At 39.8% G+C, this 20,669-nt stretch overlaps 1 protein-coding gene across 1 annotated transcript in view; it reads right to left on the reverse strand.

Moving 5' to 3' along the window:
* The window catches only part of slc4a5a (solute carrier family 4 member 5a), a gene marked incomplete at both ends in the record, with an annotated part of 38,603 nt that extends 26,439 nt beyond the window's left edge, over positions 1–12,164 (reverse strand). The window contains 6 exons of the mRNA XM_080034696.1: positions 2,133–2,249; positions 3,559–3,711; positions 5,656–5,816; positions 7,127–7,256; positions 10,300–10,518; positions 12,116–12,164. Of these exons, the coding sequence (XP_079890822.1) occupies positions 2,133–2,249; positions 3,559–3,711; positions 5,656–5,816; positions 7,127–7,256; positions 10,300–10,518; positions 12,116–12,164 (829 nt within the window). The remainder of the gene's footprint in view (positions 1–2,132; positions 2,250–3,558; positions 3,712–5,655; positions 5,817–7,126; positions 7,257–10,299; positions 10,519–12,115) is intronic.
* Positions 12,165–20,669: the final 8,505 nt, after the last annotated feature.

Below are 20,669 nucleotides of genomic sequence, written 5' to 3' on the forward strand. Positions count from 1 at the left end.
TCAAACAAGGATGTACAGTTACAAAAAATAAATAACAGAGTAACCGTTAAGAACAGGTAAGGCAATCAAACAAAAAGTAGAGAGTCCTTTCTTGTACATCTCCCTTTCCTCATCTTGACCACATTGGGCATGATATGTAAGACAATGCACCACTAAGCAGTTAGTGAGTAATGCTTCCATATGGAATCTTGGAAAACAATCAAAAAGCACAGAGAGTTTTACGGTATATTGCAATGCAAAACACAAGTCGATGTGAAAATCATTTGCTTGGTTTTGAGATGCAGGTATTGTATTGTTACATTTGTTCACAAGTTTTTACTTCATATACTTTACTCCTCAAGGAAGCGAGCACTATTTGAATTTTGCTAACTTTAATACTTCAACTTTCTTGTTTGTTTGTGTTCGCATGAATGGTGAAAAGGAGCTTGGTCACCCATGCTCAGTCCAACATTCTCATGGCTCACTTTAACAGAAGCTTAATCTGGCTGATACTGGTCTTTGGGTGGTAAGTACAATTGATTTTGATAAGCCAGGTATGTTTTGACTGAAACAGTATTAAAAAATCAAAGGAGTGACTGTGGGTATGATAATCTCTGTGTCAAACCTTTTTAGTGTCAATTGGTGTTAGAGTCCCGTGATAATGAAACACTCGTACAAATTGTCAAAATGTAAGATATGTTTCTTAAAACTTATGTCAGTGGCTGCCTTCAAAGAACACAAGCTTCTCATGAAACTGAACTGTTAAACCCTAAAAGGAGAGAGAGAGAGAAGGAGAGAGCATTCTGTCCTTAATGCACACTCCCTTTGTATACACATAGGTTGCGTTCCGAATCGCATACTTTCTACTATATAGTATGTAGAAAAAAGATTTAGGATGTCCCAATTCTTGTGGCCAGATTTAGGATGGTTAGAAGTACCCGGATGTCCTACTTCATGCGGCCAAGATTGTTAGTGTTGAAAACTGCATCCTATTTGGCCGATTCTGACCAGACCCGGCCCGAGGCATAAGCGAACTAAGCGGCCGCTTAGGGCCCCCGACCGCCAGGGGGGGCCCCTCAATTTTTTTATTTATTTTTTTACTTTGTGTGTTTGATATTAACATCATATTATGCAAAAAAAGGAATAACATGTTTTGGTCTAGATAATGAATAGCCTAAAAATGTAATCAGTCTGGGAGGTAATCCGAAATTATCTGATCATGTCACGTTCACATCCATGCACAGTGTGTATTGAGTTTATTTAAAAACAATTGGAAATGGGGCTGCCCTCAGTTGCCCATGCACTGTGTAATGTCTATAGCCTATTTCAGCCTCGTCTGTGGAAAAAAAGATACAGTAGCTGGACAACAGAGTTCTTCTGCTTCGTTCCTCTCACTGCATTTAAATGCATTCATTATATTACAGAGAAATATGTCCCGTAAAAGAAAAAGAGCTCCAAGCCCAACCCAGAGGACCCTTCATAATATTTTATTTTATATTAATATTTGTATGGAAAATCCATGTGTCCTTCTTCAATAGCTTCTAATTCATCTGACCCAGTGTCTCCAAATTATTTGTTCACACAAAATTTCTCAGATTTAGCCTCTTAATTTTCCTCTCAATGTGCACCAGATTCATGCATTTCACTTTAAAAAGGTTAAAAAAAATCTCCCGGGGGAGCATCCCCCGTACCCCTCTAGGAGGGTCTCAATCTCGGCTGTCTAATATTTTCGCACAGCTGCACAGTGGAGGCACTAGCGGAAGGCACTAGCGGAAAACACTGGGTGTGTGAATGATATTTAACAAAGATCTATAGTTTCAGCAGCGCTAACATTGGAGAGGGGCCCCCTAATCATATTTCGCTTAGGGCCCCCTGAAGGCTTGGGCCGGCTCTGATTCTGACCCACAATCCGGTGCGCACGTCACATCGATGAAGCCTCCATATGAAAACAAACAGGGATGTGCCGGATATAAAAGCAAGAGGCAAGATCAAGGCGCAATGTTATGATGAAATAAGAGAGTAAAGTATGTCCCAATAGTATGCCTACTGCATCCTAACTAGATTATTTTTATCGTCGGATGTAGTATGTAGAATAGAAAAAAGAAAGAGTATGTGATTCGGAACGCAACCATAGACATACACAAGACACTCACGCAGGCGGCCATAGTTTGCAGGTGGCTGTTTGGCTCCGAGGTCCTCTGTGGATCTGTTAATGTTGGCCATGGACCCACCATGGACTGGGCCCGGACCTCGGGGCCCTGCAGGCCGGCCTGGATAGGGGGAAGGGAAAGCCATGAACAGACACAGACAGTGACAGAGCAGTGGAGGGATGAGATGAGGGTTAGCTAACTGTATTTAACTCATCAAGCATTCATATGTCCCCTGTTGAGGATATGAGCCTTGTTCACTGCAGGAGTGTGTTCATTCATATGCCATAGGTGAGTCAAATATACAGAGGGGACCAGAATAGAGCAATCCTTGATTAGGGCTATTGTATTATCAGCACTATTATGAAGGTTATTAAAGAAGGGATTAGTTCATAATTAGTTAATTGTCTGATTCATGATACATTTGGTTCTAAAAAAACATGCCAGAAATGCATTCTTAAGATCTGTACATTGTATTTTTATTTATTTTTTATAAAATGAAATAAGGCGGTATCTAAAATCTGTTCTGTAAAAACTTTGGACACTTATTTGATGTTTAAAAAACAAATGTACCCAGAAATTAGTTATGCATATTTATTCAAACATTTCTGAATGATTTGTAATAAAAAAAATATAGTTTTAAACTTTAAATGTAAGTTGTCAACTGGCAAAGTTTCATGATGATATCTATAAGTTAAAAAGGTTACCATTATTCACCTGCACTGTCTCGCCTTAAAGGTGCTGTAAGCGGAATGGTTCTTTTAGCTAACTTCCTGTCAGTTACTGCAGTTAGCAGTCCCCTCTCTCGTCCCTACGTCACCACATTAATGCACTGCGGTCTTCAAGCAGCGAGTTATCTAGCATAATCTCAGATAAGTAAGTGTGATAAAACATGATAAAAACCATCAAAACAGACATTGGGAAGGATTTTTACCTGCTCCGCCATTGTAAGCGCATAAACATTCACCCATATGTTGCTCTGGCGTGCACCGGCAGTGAGACCATGAGTGAGACGGGTGACGGTTTGTAGCGTTCTCTCCTTTGATTGGATAAAAATTTCGGGATCCTCCAATAAGTTTATTTGCCGATTGCAGAACAGCTGACTGAGAGATCGGCTTTATTATGTAAGTGATCACTTATGTTAACATAAATAAACCGCTTACTTCACCTTTAAGTTTAGAAATGATAACTCCTCAAAGTGTTATGTCATGTCATAGTAGTCCATGCTGCACAACATTGCTTGTTGTTACATCAATTAATGTAATATTTTTTTTCTAAAAGAGAGAAGTGCAGCAGTGCCTGATAACTATTATTTTCCCAGTGCTGTAGCAGAGTAAGCTAGAAGAAATCATGGTCCCACACAATATAAATTGTTTTTTGCTTAGATAGAGCTAGATGATCATTTGTGATAGCCACAGAACTGGACACTCACTGGGGGCGGAGCTGCCCTTGCCGATGTCGGCTAGCGAGCGGTGGATTGGCTTCTTGGTCTGGTGCCGATGCCTCCGCAGCAAGACGTAACTGATCTGCTCCCTCAGCTCCGGAGCCAACGCGCCCTCCATTATCTGTCTCTCAATGATTTCATCTGAAGAAGGACACATTCATAGTTGACACGAGGGAAAATGACATCCAGGGTTTTCCAATATGAAGCATTCATACATTGTAATAGTAATAGTTTTCATAAGAGTCACAACACAATAAAATTGCCACCAAATGGTATAGGCCTTTGCAAATGACCTTTAACTTTATATGTAAAACATCCTGTCATAGTGACAACAATATAAGACTTTAAGTAGCACTAAGAACGACTGAGCTGGTTGATTTCCATCCTCAGAGTGGCAAATTCAGATCCCCCAGGCTCCTTGAGAGCAATAGACAGTGTCTGTGCATTACATAAATGAATGATAAACAGTGATTTTAGCAAGAAACCAAAACAGATTATAGGCTGCTGCCACAATGGGTGACAATGGATGGACAAGTTCCCATTCAATTATGATCAGCTCAGAGTCAGCCAACATGTTGGAGACCAGAGCAGATTGAAGATCAAACTATAACACAAATAAATGTGTTCTCATCTTCCATACTGAAGGTAAGCCTATATAAGTTGAGAACACATTTGTTTTTGTAAAAAAAATATAAAAAAGGGAAAAGAAAAGAAAAGAAAAGAAAAGAAAAGAAAAGAAAGGATGCAGCGCAATGGAACATCATCGACTACCAAGACAAATCTAACCTATATTCCAGTAGAGGTGGCATTTATCTACAATCGGCCAAGACCTTCTTTTATACAGTTTATGGCCAAGACAAGTAATGGGAAAGTGAGGTATAAGCTGTAGTTAACAACATAAAGGTAGGTTATCATACAACTGTAATGTAGCCCACATACAGTATGTGGAGCTTCCGTTCAAACTACCAGCTGCTGTTTGATTTTCCTGCAAAATGGGAAACACTGTCTGTAACTGTTGCCATTGATTCTTTTTTCTAATGATTGTGTCATTGATTTAAACATGCTAATGCATTTGCGGCTTCCCTTTTCACCGTGTGGTGTAGAGAAGCCTATGGGGGAAATGGTAGAAGCACGAGTAGGAAGCTGTTTCACTCTTTGTGAATATGTCAGTATTACACAACAGAAGAGGATGACGTGTTATACTCATATAGAATATTAAACTTTTACATTATACAGTATATTAGCTTGCTAATGTAGATACTGCGGAACAGAAGCCTGCCTTGCTGAAAATAGCTCAGTAAGTTGGCTAACTAGCTAGCTAGCAAATAAACTATATGTTTATATTCATGCTTACTATTATGTGTCTAATATCAAAAGTGTGAAATGTGGGTGTGCTTCAAATTTGGTCCCATGTTCAGTAAGTAGAAAATACAATAAAGCACGTATAATATAGCATTCAGCAGCAGACACTACAGTTATTTCGATATACCCTGTCAGTAAGAACATGATTTAGCCATAGTGACACGACAAGTTAACATTTAGAATACTTATTTCATTCAAACAAAGTAAAGAACTGTTTAAATCGATTAATATGTGAAGCTATGCCATTCCTTACATTTGCTAATAAAGTTTGTTCTGTCATTTTCCAGGCTTTGCGCTTGTGGAATAGCTCATAGAAAAGTGTTACAGAGAGAAGGGACAACACAGCTGCAGCTGATTAGATGAATTCATTTAAAGGTGTGTCATTTAGTAGGCACTGTCAAATGAGTCATACTCACCTGCGGTCTGACCTTAGAGGGAAAACACCTCAGTCAAGTCAATTTGTTTCTATCGCCAAATATCGAAAAATAACAATTTGCCAGATTCTTTGACAATTTTGTTATATTGAAATGTTGGTGTTGAAAACTAGCATTTATGCTAATACACTGAAAACAATGCATCTGGTTCGTCCAATGATATTTTCATGTCCATGTCAAATAAAATCTACAATACCATACAAAATACATCAGCCAAATGATGGGATCAGTGGCTGAAAGAAAAACACAACAGATATTTAGGAGGAACTAAAAATCTCGAACATCTCACCAACTATCTGGGGCAATGAGTAGCCTTCCAGGTCCAGGAGCACCGTCCCCGTCTGGAGACACGTCCTGAGCTCAAACAGACTATGCAGGGACAGGGTGGAGACGTGGGGTTTACTCCACCTCTCTCCTCCCTCCTCCACCTTCTCCTCGAACTTCACCCACCTGAAGGCAACAATAAAGCACACACAGAGGTGAGGAATTTTCATCATCTGTTTTAATTAGGCCGTATTGTACTTTTACCAATTTGATTTTATTTCTAGACACTCTGCACCTCTGTCTTAAATGTTTCTCTTTACCAGCTTGTTGTGTATTTGATCTATTTGCATTGTATATTGTGTATGTATTGTTTTTTTTTTGTTTCTTGACATCATTGCAAATTACCCCTCAATGATATCTCGAGTATAAATAAAGGTTAAATAAAAATAAATAAATCTCCAACTCTGCAACTGGTGTTCTGTGGCTTGAGCTGGCTGCTACCACGATGGCACTGTGTGATTGTGAAGAAGCACAGACCGCAGTTCACTCACAGTGGAACTGCTGTGTACTGCTCTGCTTTGTGTATCGGTGTATTGAGCTGCATCTAGTGGTGAGATCTTTGATCAAGCAACCCTACCTTGCTCATCCCACTAACTTTAGAGAATTTACAGAAGCTACGTGGCATTCAAGGACAAGGAGCTAGTTACTAAAGATGGCATCTTCCACCACTGCCTCAAGGCTTTCCACTATATAAAGTGATAAGGTGAAGATGTTATTATTTATTTATTCTACATCACTTCTTCTAAATTTTCTAACAGGTGCCTTTCCCCAGGACACCCACTATATATAAAAACATGTAAAGCGTACATTTTTCTATTCTGTGCTAGCCTCCTGTAGAAACATGGCGATGCAATATCGCAGCGCGCTCTGATCCTATATAAAAAGCTCTACACTCTACAACACCTTTAATACTGCATTCATTTGAGGCATATTTCATATAGGCCTGAGTAGCACCATTTCCTGATTTTCTTCCTTCTTCTCTTCACTAGATTTCAGCCTGATAAACATGGTAGCTACTCTGGACACAATCAAACTCATCCAAACTATAACTCAGCTCAGTAATCCATGTCAACACAACATTAAGAGTCAGTGGAATGCAGCCACTGTTACTATAGTCAGTTACATATGTGTCTGACAAGACAAAATGTCTGCTGTGAAAATGGAATATGAATGCTAATTGTTGTACTTTTTTTTTTATCACAGAGACATTGAGCGTTGAACAACATAATTTTTCTTGACAGTCTGATACCGATAATACTTAAGACTGTCTAGAAAATGAGACAGTATGACTCATTTGTTGAGCAGGCAAACTGTAGAATTAAGATCTTGAAGCAAAAGCAAAGCAACAGTAAGGCCAGAACAACTGTGTTTTTTTTAACTGGTAGAAGCATGGCTGTTTCTTAAGTTCATGTGTGTTTGTGAGTGTGGTCATCCACCTGGCCGACTCCTTCCACTCCAGCTCGTCCCCCTCCCTCTGCAGAGTGTCCATCTCAGTGAAGAGTGTGGGTGTGGGCTGGTCGTCCTCCTCACTCAGGATGTAACGGAGCCGCTCTGCCGCCGGAGACACTGGATGGAATGACAAAATATTTCTTAAGACATTTTTTAAGACATTTTTATTATTTAATAAGAGTCATAGAGAGGATGACAAAACTGCCCTCATACATAATGTCAGACCAAAATAGGAATTACATGGATTTTATGCGAACCTGGTAATTGTGGGCCTACGGCTTCTCTACCAGACAAACAGAAGAACTCCTTCTCTTTGGTCAAATGGAACTGACCTGTAATGTATTCATATAAATAATGATGTCTAAATATGAACCTCTTTCTAACAATAGATCTTTTCACTTGCATCTTTTTCTTTTTTTTACAACAAGCCTGATGTATGCTTTTCCATGCATTTCCTCTACTGCACCAGCAGTAATTATTTCTGTATTGAGACATAGTCCCACATTACGACCTGATCATAGATTTTCAATCACGAGCCTACTGTATTTACAATCCCTTTTATCGTCGTATGGAGGTTAAATTGAATTGGACCCTATGTTCATGAATGGTGCTGCAGGGTTAACTACGAGTTGTCAGCTGGGTATATAGTGCCGTTAACCTATGGAGTGAACTGTATGGTATTACTGTACTATGTATGTCGATGATATTGAAGCCCTTTATTGACAGCAACTGACAGCGATTTCCACTTTTTCTCAATGGTAAGTGACGGTGAAACCAATCAGGCACAGAGAGAAGAAAATTAAAAAAAACGGAAGAGAACTAGTCATGACCATGTACACCCATAAACTTACATATTTGATGTTTAATGTTTGCAGAAAAGACAAGACAAGAACCCGACTAACTTCATGCTTACTCTCAGAATGTGGATCATCATAGTCTACAGTATTTTGTATCCTGTGCTGTTTTGTTTGCTTCCCCCTTCAATTGGAAACTTTCCACCATTGATGTCCTGTATATCTTTACCTCCATTCTATAAATTTCCAACGCTCCATGCATAATTAATACTGATGTTCTATGGCCCCACTCACTCCAAAATTCTATAATTGTGTTTTACAAACAGTCCAGACAAAGTGAACTTCTTTGCTTGCCTTGCCACTGATTGCACCACAGCCATTAAGCAAGGGGGACAACTTCTCCCAGCAAAAGTCGTGTGAATGCCAAAGCAGCAGTGTTGCTGTCAGGCTACTCATTTCTCCAACCTGAAACAGAAGCTACACGCTCCCCAGGCTGTGTCCTATAGACTCCTGCTGCTCACTGTTAACAACTGCTGGACGTGGGAGCATAATCAAATCAAAAGCATGAGGCAGGAGAGTGCAACAAAACAAATGGTAACACCTGTCACAGTCTGCTCCGTGTCAGTGACAATCCTTTGGGAAGCTTTTTTTTTTAATGGGAAGTTGAAGGCGCCCTGGCAGCTCAGTGCAGTAAATGTTTTTCCGTGCACCAGACTTCACTTGAGCTATTCCTGAAAAGAGTGCAGCCTTACTATTCACACATTACACCCTGATCTAAGAAGGCCCCGAACCTTGTCATTTAAAACAATAAATTATTGACTGGCTCATGATAGGCCCCTAATCTTCGTAGATCAGGGGCCCATCATGAACCAGTAAAGAAAAAGGAAAAAAAATCACATTATTTTTGGCCTATGAAGATCAAGGGGCCTATCATTCACCAGTACATTTTTGTTATTTTTGTTTAATTAACATTGTTCGGGGCAACGCAGATCAAGGGCCTATATTGAGTTGAGCCATTAAAAACAAAACAAAGAATTCAAAGAGAGAAGTAGCTTTAGGATAAGGGATTTTTTTTTTTAAAATGGAATGCTGACTGACTGGATTTTTTTAAACCTGTATATTTTTGTTTCTGCTTTTTGGTATTTCTGTGTCTCCAAATGATTCCAGAAAATAGCTCACATAGGACACAGTTGATTTAGCCTTAGTTTTCTTCTCAAAGTGCACCAGATTGATGCATTTTACTTTAAAAGGTTCACATTTTTCTTCCGGGGGGCATGCCCCCGGACCCCTCTAGAAGGTCCTGGGTGCCCACCACTGTCTCCTCAATAACTTGGAAAAACACTGTAACCAACCATGTGTGTCTGGTTATTAAAAGTCATTAGACCAGGAAGGAGTTTAAGTACATGTTACCTTAAGTGATTTTGTATTTCATCAATAGAGATATTGTGTTGTAGACAAACATGGCTTTAACGCATCTGTATTGTAAGACCGCCGCCCGGGGGGGCCTACGAAACCTCTCAGCCCCGGGGCCTAGTGGCAGGTAAAGGCAGCCCTGCGTACACCTATACCAATGAGAGGCATCTGAGGTTGTATTAGAGATCAACTGTCAATAACATAAATATTTCTCTATATCCATATTTTTTTCTTTTCTACCCTTTTCACATGCTTTATTTTCTTTGTGCCATTGTTTCTCCTTCATTCTACAGTCCTCATTGTGTGTTATATAAGACAGGTGCATAGGAGCACACTAGAATCTATTAAAGATGCAATAACCATGGCTTTGACCAACATCTATCACAATCCCTTCCAAAGCTGTCATATACTGACTTTGAATTCCTATATTAAACCCCCAGAAACCCTGAATCCTACATTTCCCATATTGCATATATTACATATGGACGGTCTTTCATTGGACGTTCACTCCCCCTCTAATCAACCATATCTTCAAATTCCTCAAATATAACTCTACATGTCACCAGTATTTGAAAGACTTTATCCTTGTGAATTGAGGTTCCGCCAATAAAATGTTAGTGCAGCAATCCATCACAATATACAGAGGAAGAGAGATACATCATTAGCCTCATAGCATAATTGCCTAAATCATATTTACTCTACTCTACTTTTACTCTACATCTAGTCTAAATCTACTTTTCGTTAGCCTTAATTAGAAGCATAATTGCCTGAGTCCTATTTTAAAGGTTATAGAGTAGGGTAAAGTAGATGTAGAGTAGAGTAGATGTAGAATAGAGTAGGTGCAGAGTAAAAGTAGAGTTGAGTAAATATATAATAATTTAGGCAATTATGCTATGAGACTAACGACATGTAGGGCTGTTTGAATTTGTTTCCTGGCTTGGCCTCTGACTTACTTGTGCGGTTGATGTCTTGTAGACTGGGCTCATGTGGCTCCATCAGTCCTCCCTCTATGTCAATGCTATCTCTGTAGCGCTCATGCTCTTGGTGTCTGTTGTGGCTGAAGCGTCTGTCCCGGTCCATGTCGGAGGACTCTCGACTGGAGCGCCTTCGTCTGCGTTTACGTCGATATCCTCGAGGCACTGGGACGCCTATGTAGATGGACTGCTGATGGTCTGGAGGGGGACACACATAGGGACGTTGCCTTCATGATTAGGGCTGGGTATCGTCAAGGACTTTGCGATACGATACGTATCACGATACACTGGTCACGATACGATATATCATGATATATTGCGTATCTTGATATATCACGATATATTGCGATATTCCATAAACAAGTTGCCTTGTCTAACATAACAGCACAATATATTGATAATTGCACAGACAAATGAAGTCAAAACTATTTCATTCACAACTTCCTTTACTATTTTCTTCCTTTTTTTTTGTTTTGGCAAATGATCAAACACTGCTGCAGCTGCCATAACATCAAAATAACAAATCCAATTCACTCTTGTACTAACTGTACAGGACACAATGAAAATGAAAACACATCAGTGTGCTTTTGTGACACAGTGAATCTTAAGTGTTCTAAACAAAACATATTTAACTTCAATAGTCAGTATCCTAGAGGCTCAGGCCTGACAGCAGACATGGGTTTGAATATGACCCGTGGTTGTTCTCTGCATTTCTTTCCCTCTCTGCCCCATTTCTCTGCACTGTCAATAAAGCCTTGAAAAGCAAAAAAAATATATATATATCGATTTTTAGTTATAAAAATTGATAATGATATCGCAAAACTTAGTATCGCGATATATCGATATTTCGATTTTTTGACACAGCCCTATTCATGATGCACTACACTGTAACCAGCGGTTTATTGTACTATTTTAAAGGAATAGTTCTGCTTTTTTTTTTACTATAGCTTTTTGTCTCACTCTTGGTTTCAAGACACGGTGATCGAAACCATTCCTATAGCAACAATCACACAAGGCCATTTAGTGATAGTGTTAAGTTTAGTTTGTTATTCTGTCGCCTTGTCTTGAACCCGAGAGTGAGGCAAAAAAAACATATATTTTTTTTTAATAGAAATATTGAACTATTCCTTTAAATGCCAAACTGAAGCGCAAATAATAATAAATAGCGCTTGAGGGTGGAACACCACAGAGATTCACTTTAAGAACAAGCTTCAATAACCCTTTGCAAAACAAGCAACTACAACCCATTTTTAATGAAAGGCAGTTAAATACATTAGTTGACCGACAGCCAATGCCAGGGGCAGATTGTCTAATGAAGTCTTCCATTAATCTTTCAAACTCAGATTATTATTATTTTTTTGTGAATGTTAAACCACTCAAACAACCTCTGAATCAATTAGGTTTTACACATAATGTCTGTTTATTAACAACAGAAGCACAGAAATGGTTCTACATTTGTGTTACATTGTTTGTACCTGTGACATGTGTTACTGTCTCTGTTGTATATTCAGAAGCAGTCCTATAGCTTGTCTGCAATGTAGCATTTAGCCCTGGATGATGTGGGTTTGATCATCTGCTGGCAATTAAGGTGACGCTTTAAAACTAATTGAACACATAATTCCATGTGGAATAACTAAACAACGGGGAGACACAAACCAATTCTGGATGTTTGGAGGTGGAAAATGAACCTGCTGCTCAGTGTGAAACACACATTAACATGCACTTGCAAATGAGTACAATCGAACATAGACATGAAACCCCACACATTTGAGTGCACACACACACACACACTCACCTTCCTCCTCCCCATAGCGAGGGTGAGGGACTCGATCTCCATGTTCCATCCTGGTAGAGAAAGAAAGAGACACAATTATTGTGACTTTCTTTTCTTAAAATGGACAAAATGAAAAAAACCTTCAGGGATGCGTTACAACACATGCACGTGAGTGGTGTGTTACATTGTTTGTATTTATGTATAATGCCCAATATGTGTGTGTTTTTGTATGCGCCTAATATCAGTCATGTGCTTGTACATGTAATATATAAGTCATGTAATGTCTGCATACACATGTTTGGTGTGTTTTAGTGATTTATGGCTGTGTGTGTGTGTGTGTGACTGAGCCTCCAGCAGCAGAAGCTCTTGTTCACTGACCTGCTTGTTGGGTTACTGTACACAGATCAATGTGAAATAATTAAAAGCGTGGCCAAATCGATGGAGATGTGCATAATTAAAGCAAACGTGAGGATAACTTATCGCACGTGGTTCCAGTTCACACATTGAACGCCACTGACAAAGTTTAAGTCCACCCTGTTCGTTACATAAGGATTTACTGTATGTATTTGCAGGATAAATGTAATTTGGAATTTGAATTTTCCTATTAAAATGTATGTCTATGAGAAGTGAATCTTGCTCTTACTTGGAATTTTAGCATTGATTTGGAGCATTTTGTTTTCGTTTGTTGGGCAGGTATTGTACAGGGGTTTGGGCGGGTATGGTACGGGGGGTGGGTTTACCAGAAATGTCTGGCTGAAAAATTCTGCTGCAGCTGCTGGAAATGGGACTGGGGAGAACAATGATGCTGAAACACATGAACAGACGTAAAACCAACCATTCCTATTACTCAGTCATTTAAAGGTGCTCCAAGGAACTTTCAGTTTGTATTAAAGCTGGGGTACGTGATTTCTGATTGGTCAAAGTTAACATGAGCTGTACACTTTGACCAATCAGAGCGAGGCTCCGATTCTCTGTTCTTATTGGCTGTTGGGACTGTCCATTCACGTTGGCACGACTTTGTTGGTGTAGAGCGTGTCAGGGAGGGATCATAGGGGAGGGACCAAAGAGAACAAGTGGAGCGGTTGAGGTATTTGGATTCGAATCTCTATCCCAACTGCCATTTTCTCCCCAAATCCTCCACCCCAGCTTTAATTCTTGCACCACCTTTGGACAAAAGCGGTAGTGTTTTCACTACTCCAGCTGTTATTCCTGGGTGAGCGTACCCGGACAAAAGCATTAAGAAAAACGTTATAAAAATAACATTATTTGCACTGATGGTCTAGTTTGCTAGCCTGGCACCGCCCACCTACATACTTCTGCTCAATTTTCATTTCCATTCAGTAGTCAGTCTGGGTCTGCGGTTTATTAGTGGGTTTTCTCCGCCAGGTTTTTGGCGGTCCAATCAGCGAACAGAGGGAGTGGCTGAGAACAATGACGTGCGCCAGTTTCAGTTGTACTCAGAAGCCAGCGCATGACATACGTCACAACCAAACTTTATGCGATTGGTTGGCAGATCCAGAGTGGCACTGGGTAGATCCAATAGTTTTAAACTTCAACAGACACCAGCCTTCAAGTGAGTTTGTCAATTGAGCGATTACAGACCCTCTGTTCAAATTAAATGAAGTACGATGGTCTGGTAGGACCATGCTACTAGTTTGCTGTTACATGTCATTAATGATCATCAGAGGAAAAATGTGACTTTTCAGAAATATTTTAAAGTTCCTCATAGCAGGTTTAAATATGTATTTAAGATCCAAATATTCATTTAAAAATATTGAATTATGGAGTTTAATGACAATACCTGAGACTCTAAGCAGATAGTGGTGACACTTTACAATAAGAGTACATCAAAAAGCTGCTAGTCAATGCTTTTAATGGTTGGTTCATGCTTAATAATCATTAACTAAGCATAAACATGTTACTTAGTTCATGCTTAAGCATTAAATAAGATGTTAATAATGGTTAGTTAATGTTTCATTAATGCTAATGAAGCATTAACTAAGCATTAACTCACAGTTCATTGATGTATCCTTATTGTACATTGTTACCCAGGAGGGGTTATTATATTGACCTAACAACAGCTTTTTCATACATGTGTTTTTGTCTTGTCACAACACACCTATTGGTCATTTGATAATGGCTCAGTTCTGTTGAGGGTTCAATGCCAGCGAAGTAGCATGCACATTATCAGGACACTGAAACTGGTTCCCCTACGTCTGTGCAGCATCCTAGTTATTCTAACGTGTCCCTGCTTTATTTTCAAAGTTGTTCTAGTTATTCACTCTGGAATACAGTCATTATAAAAAGTTGTGAATTTACACCTCTGCAATTTCCTGCTTCAATCTGTCAAGATGTCAGCTTTAGGAGGATATATCACATCACATACTACATGTAGCTTAGCTGAGACACCGCGTGGGACGCCAGCAGAACTAAAGCTGAAAGTAAGATCATTATTTCTATAAATATACTGAAGGGTGACATTTGGACAAACCAAAGCTGCGCTAATCAATGTTTTAGAGTGAGAAACAACAGGTCGTGTACTGGGGAAAGTGTCATCATATTGACGACACACACAGAACAGATACTCAGCTCTGCATTTCCCCTCAGCACTATGGAGCTTTAAAGCTTCTTTCAGCTCATTGTCACGGCCAGCAACTTTACCCATTTGGTTTAGTCTCATGCCATCATCAACCCTGTTAGTGTCTGACTGCCAGTGACTATTCAGATGTTCCAGAGTGCACGTGTGAATGTTAATCTGAGTGTCAGTGTGTTTGTGCATGTCTCTGTCAAGCAATGTTGGGGGGTTATTTGAGGCAAGCAAGCTGAATAATGCATGGTTGCTCTGATACAGATCTATATCAGGCTTAAGTAGTGCAAAGTAAAGTGGTAGTTCTTGCTGTATTAAGTAAGATTTTTTAAAATTTAAAACTGTTTTTTTTTGTTTTTTTTAATATGATTTTCCAATCTCATCACATTTGCTCGTCACGTGTGTCATGAGCCGGCTTTTGACGGTGCGTTCCAGTTGGACAGGGAACTCGGAAATTTCCAACTTCACTATTGTAGTCTATGAATCTACCGGTACCTGGCAACAGTAACTTGTTAGAGCCTAACGTTTAGTTATTTGGATGAGAAAGGTTTTAGGCGTCCATACTTTCGCGAGCAGATGCACTGGAACACAGACAGGTCGGAACTCGGAACTACCAAGTCGGAAATGTCCTTCTTCCGAGTATAAAGGAACGCAGCATTCAACTGAAACTGGAGCACGACTTTGACGTCATCGTTCTCAGCCACTCGCTCTGTTCGCTGATTGGACGATTGTAGATTCTCCGGTAAAACTGGGAAATGCACTGTACACCCAGACTGACTACTGAAGGGAAAATTAAATTTGGCTGGAAGTAGGCGGGCGGGCAGAGCCAGGCTATCTACCCCCTACATTTGCACCAGAATCAAGCAGGCACTCAGGAAGCAACGTGAAATCAGAAATTTAATTTGGATAACTTTTCCGGCTTGTTATTAAGACATGGCAGAGCAGTCAATAAAGAGACCGCCAATTCCTGTTACATAGTTATGTAGTGCAGCCTTAACAATTAAGGTGAACTAAAGTGACTTTATTAACCTATGGATTTAACATTCAAATTCATTGTTAATAATTATAACTGTCCAGTGTTAGAAGTCACACCTGAAAGTTAAATTAACTGACTGTGTATTTGGGTTGCTGTTTGTTGGAGGCAATTCATGTGTACTAAATTATTAAAATACTGTTTTAATATTTAGAGTTGCTGTCAGGCCTTCTTCTTTTTTTATTCCTTTTTCGCTCCTTATTTCCCAGGGTGTCTCTTTTGGGTAATATCTCATTTTGGCACACCACTCTTGAAAACATAACCCCCCCCCCCCCTCCAGATGGATGCGAGGGTGTAAAGTGGCTGGTGGTGGAGGATAGGGTTTAGCCCACCAGAGCCCGGTTGAGCTGCTGCTCATGTTTGTAGTGCTGGCTTCCTGCCTCTGTAATTAGTGCTGTCACATCAGTGTCCTTCACACCCAGTGGGCAGCTGGAGCGAGAGCTGCAGGCTGCCCCCCTCTCCAGGCCTGATCGATGGGCTCGCCCTGCCTCTAAAACCCCTCCTCACACACCACTTGATAAAGAGACACGCAAGCACACACACACACACACAACACCAACACTCCTAAACATTCACTTGTGCACACAGGAAAAAATGTGAAACAAGTATTTTTGGGACTACAGGTGAAAACTAGCCTGCATGGCTTAATCTGGCACATTTACATGTTGAACTTTGGTGCTCATGTTTATTAATGTGCGCTGTCCCTTTTAAATAAAGAAATCAAATCAGAAATCAAATTTTGGCAGACACCAAAAGGCCAAAGTGTGCATATGGTACAGTAAAAAAAACTGGTGATTTTGCTTAGTGAGTTAGCCTTTCACAGGACATCTGCAAGTGCGGGGAGATAATTGAACTTATTTGACATCGAAATCAACCTGTTCTTTTTATGTTTTTTTGCAGTTTAAAAATCATCAATTCATGCACAGTTACACTGAACAAGCATTAATATATAAACCCCAAAAACAAGATCGCTTTTTAACTCGCACACCCTCAAAAATGTGAGGCCTGAGCAACTAGTTAAACATTAAAGTGCTATTTCTGATATATGTTCCAAAATAAAAGTATTATGAGGTTATGTTTGTGTGTGTACACTGTAAGTAGTTCTCTTTAGTGCTTGAGTCTATTTGAAGCGTTTACTGTATATGTCTCATCAACTTCTCAAAGTCCTTATATACTTATGTGACAAATTTGACTTGCCCACTAATGAGAATTGTTTCATAAAAGAGTTCACTGCTGGGTTTCGCAGAAATAAAACAAGTACATTTTTACAGGACATTTACCATATGCATGGAACCAAACCCCCAAAACCCTGACATCTTTACTGCCTGACACTCAATCCACAAACTATAAACTCAAAAACTACTACTCCCTCGCGAATATAATGACTAAATGGGTGTGTGTTCAGCTCATTACTATATGAGATGAAAAAATACATACTAGTAATAGCTTTTCAAACACTAATGTACATCGGTCTGCTGTCTATTTTTCATCAAAACACAGCCTTAAAATCCTCCAAAGTGCCTACACATCTATCAGTCTCAGTGTTGCTTTTAAATCACTTTTGCGAGGCCTAAATACAGAAAAACAGAGCAACTAAATGCCAACGCTGACACAATAGGCTGAGAAATTGAAATGACACCGCTAAGAGACAGTAAAGAGTTCAAACAAGAGAGAGCTCAGACAGAGGAATCAATGGTGCAGAGAGAGGAAAACCAAAACGGGATAAGACAATAGGATTAAAAATAAGGATAAGACAACCTACCTGGATTAGTTGTCAGCTGGAATGACTAAAAGCAGAACAAGCTGTTGCTGCTCGCAGGGTCGCATCAATGGAAACATGCCAGTGGAACTCCAACAAACTATTGAGTGGTACAAACTCAGCAAACAGGAATGCTCCTTTCTGTGTCCGTCAGTCTGCCTGTCTGTCTGTCTGTCTGGCTGACTCGGTCTATCTCTCTCTCTGTCATGAGTGGTTCAATAATGTAAAAACTAGGACTCCGCAGAGAGCTGCAGGCATCAAGTAGTTTTTTTCAGAATATGGTTGACACCAACCACCGATACAAAAAATATATTGTACATACAATCAGTCGATATACCGCACCAGTAGGTCAATATATGTTTAGCATTGTGGAAAAAGTGATGAAGTATAGGAAGTTACAGGATGCTGCTTGTGCTGGTCTGTGGTTGCAAAAGCCGATCTGATCGACAACGATCACCATTTCTAATATCCCTTTTTCATCAGGCTTTGTTCAAAGGTTTTTCCGATCCATAGTTGAATGCTAACAAGGCATTGCTAGCCTTGTACGCTGTGTAGCCTATCAGTCCGCAAAATAAGCAGTGAAAAAATCTTAAATGTAGTGTACAAATGAACTGATATTTATTTTTGAGGTACGCATTTCTATACGTGGTGAAAAAGCCTTTTTTTATGGCCCCCTCAGCAACAGTACAATGCTGACCTCTGCTAAAGCGGTGTCTCGCCCAAACTCCTAATAATGACATCTCCATAAGGTTACAGACTAACTATGCCCAAGTTAATCATACAACCCCACTTATGCCCCACAATACTGAACTATCCCTTTAAGGAATGAATGCTAGCGATTTCCAAAGGGCAGAACACAGAAGTGGATTTATAATGGCACTGTAGCCTTAGACTGCCACAAAGTCTGATGGTGCATAATCATCATGTAATATGAAGTTCTTCTGCTATCTCCTATCACCCTTAATCCCTGAAGGCAAGGAATACAAGTCAATGAGAACTTGCTAAGGGGCCACTAGTTCACATGGATAAAAAAAATTCCTGGAATATTGAAAAATAATCAGAAAGCAAACTTCCTGATTATTATTTTATTTTTTTCAAGATATTTTTTGGGCATTTTTATGCTTTATTGACAGTGCAGAGAGACAGAGGTGAAATGGGGCAGAGAGGGGAGTGACATGCAGGTGTGGGGGTGCTGGTGGGAATCAAACCCAGGTCTGCTGCTGGGCCCGGCCCGGGAGGGGGACGCCTTACCAACTGAGCTAAAGGCGCCCCAAACATCCTGATTTTTGTTAAAATTTTCAGCAAATAAAACTTAAACTTACCTCCATAGGTATGTACCACCAGGGGAAGGTGAGATCCACCCAAACTAGAGCATCAGGAGTATTGATCTTACTCAAATTGACAGGCCGACTGAAGGCCACATGGTGACGTCCTGCACTTAGGCAAAATAAACCTAAAATCTGGTGTTAATACACAGCCTAGGCTCTGTAAACTGGTATGTAAACAAAGGGGGATCACCGTATCATGTAAACATGCCTGTTTACAGAGCAGAGCCTATGCTCACAGCTCAATGGATAGTCTAGCTACAAAACAAGACAAAGGTCACTGACGAATAGTAACGTCTGCAAGCAAACTATCAGTGGTATTTCTGAAATGAGTATAAGCACTGGGCACTTGGTTGGCCCTTGGTTTTTCATGAAGTAGAAGAACTTCTTTTATTTTTAAGCTTTAGGTAGGATGGATGTATATTTTATTAGCTTTTCAGTTCCATTCGTAAATGATTGCTCTAGGGAGGATTTAAGTGTTACTCTTTTATAACTCATTCACACAGTGTCCTTATTCATCAACCCTGCAGTTGTAAGTAAGCAAAGCTTATAAGAAAATATATAAATGTATGTCTCTTTTTCTCAGTCTGGCAGCGTTTACAAACTGGTGTCACCTCCCCACACTGGCGCAGTAGCTCAGATAAATCCCAAGAAGCACCCAAAAATGTTTCAGTTGTTGATTGAACAGCAGAAGATACAAAGTCCATGCATGATCACCAAAGGCCTACCTCATGTAGATGCACCGACAGTGTTGTTGTAATTACTCAGAATTTCTCATGGAGGGACAACAGAAGTTACACACTATTTTTTAGACGAATGATGATGTTTATAGATTTTGACCAAGGGGTACTTCTACAATCACGGTATAAACAAGCTGATAGCATTAGATATATTGGTAACACTTTATAATAACTATCCGTTGTAACTCGTTAATAGATCATTAGTAAACTCTTAATTAATGATTATTAATGATTTGTTAAGTGTTTGTTAGCAGTTTGTTAAGGATTTATAACAATGGTAGATAGTTAATAGTTTAATAATTGAATCAGTTCATCTGGGAGGTAATCCGAGATTAACTGATCACGTCACGTTCAAGTCCATGGCATGCACAGTGTGTATTGAGTTTATTTAAAAATATTTGAAAATGGGGCTGCCCTCAGTTGCCCATGCACTGTGTATAGTCTATAGCCTATTTCAGCCTCGTAGGTTACCGATATATTCAAATATACTCCTCTTAAAACAAAGCAGCATTTCCCCCAAAATCTCAGTGCTGTCAAAAGGACTATGTGGAGAAGATTTGTCAGTGTCATGGAGGTAGAGGGGGCACGTTGAGTCAAAATAGATAAAACTAGAAAGTAAATTAAAGCATTTCATCACACAATAACTCTGAAATCTACCAAACACCAACAGCAGAGGATTTTAAAGCAGTGAGAAAAGGGGGGGGGCCTCTAACTTTCCACAGTGACAAATGACGGCAGTATCTTGCTGGTCTGTTAAAACCTAATTTGAAAGCTGGAAAGAGGTGAACGCTATGAAGAGAGGTGAAACTAGTGGGAGGATGAAACACAGGGGATAAGATGTCTCAGTGCAACCACGCAGTGCAGGGAAATCTAGTAGCCTTGATATCCTGAGGGGAAAGCTGGTAAAAGTATCAGATCTGTCTTTTTAACCCCAAAGCACATGGAGCGCTAAGTGTGAAATTGACTGCAGATTGAATGGCCGAGCTTTTCCATGTAACCCGATGCGTGGGTAATTCAATCAATGGTGCATACAGGCGATGATACCAGTAATGTTGAGTTGGAGTTATCTTACTGACTTGTGAGGGACTGATGTTAGCAGTAACAGAAAACTGAAAATAAAATAACTTTGGT

This window comes from Ammodytes marinus (genome assembly GCF_949987685.1).
Source record: "Ammodytes marinus genome assembly, chromosome: 2".
Classification (NCBI taxonomy): domain Eukaryota; kingdom Metazoa; phylum Chordata; class Actinopteri; order Uranoscopiformes; family Ammodytidae; genus Ammodytes; species Ammodytes marinus.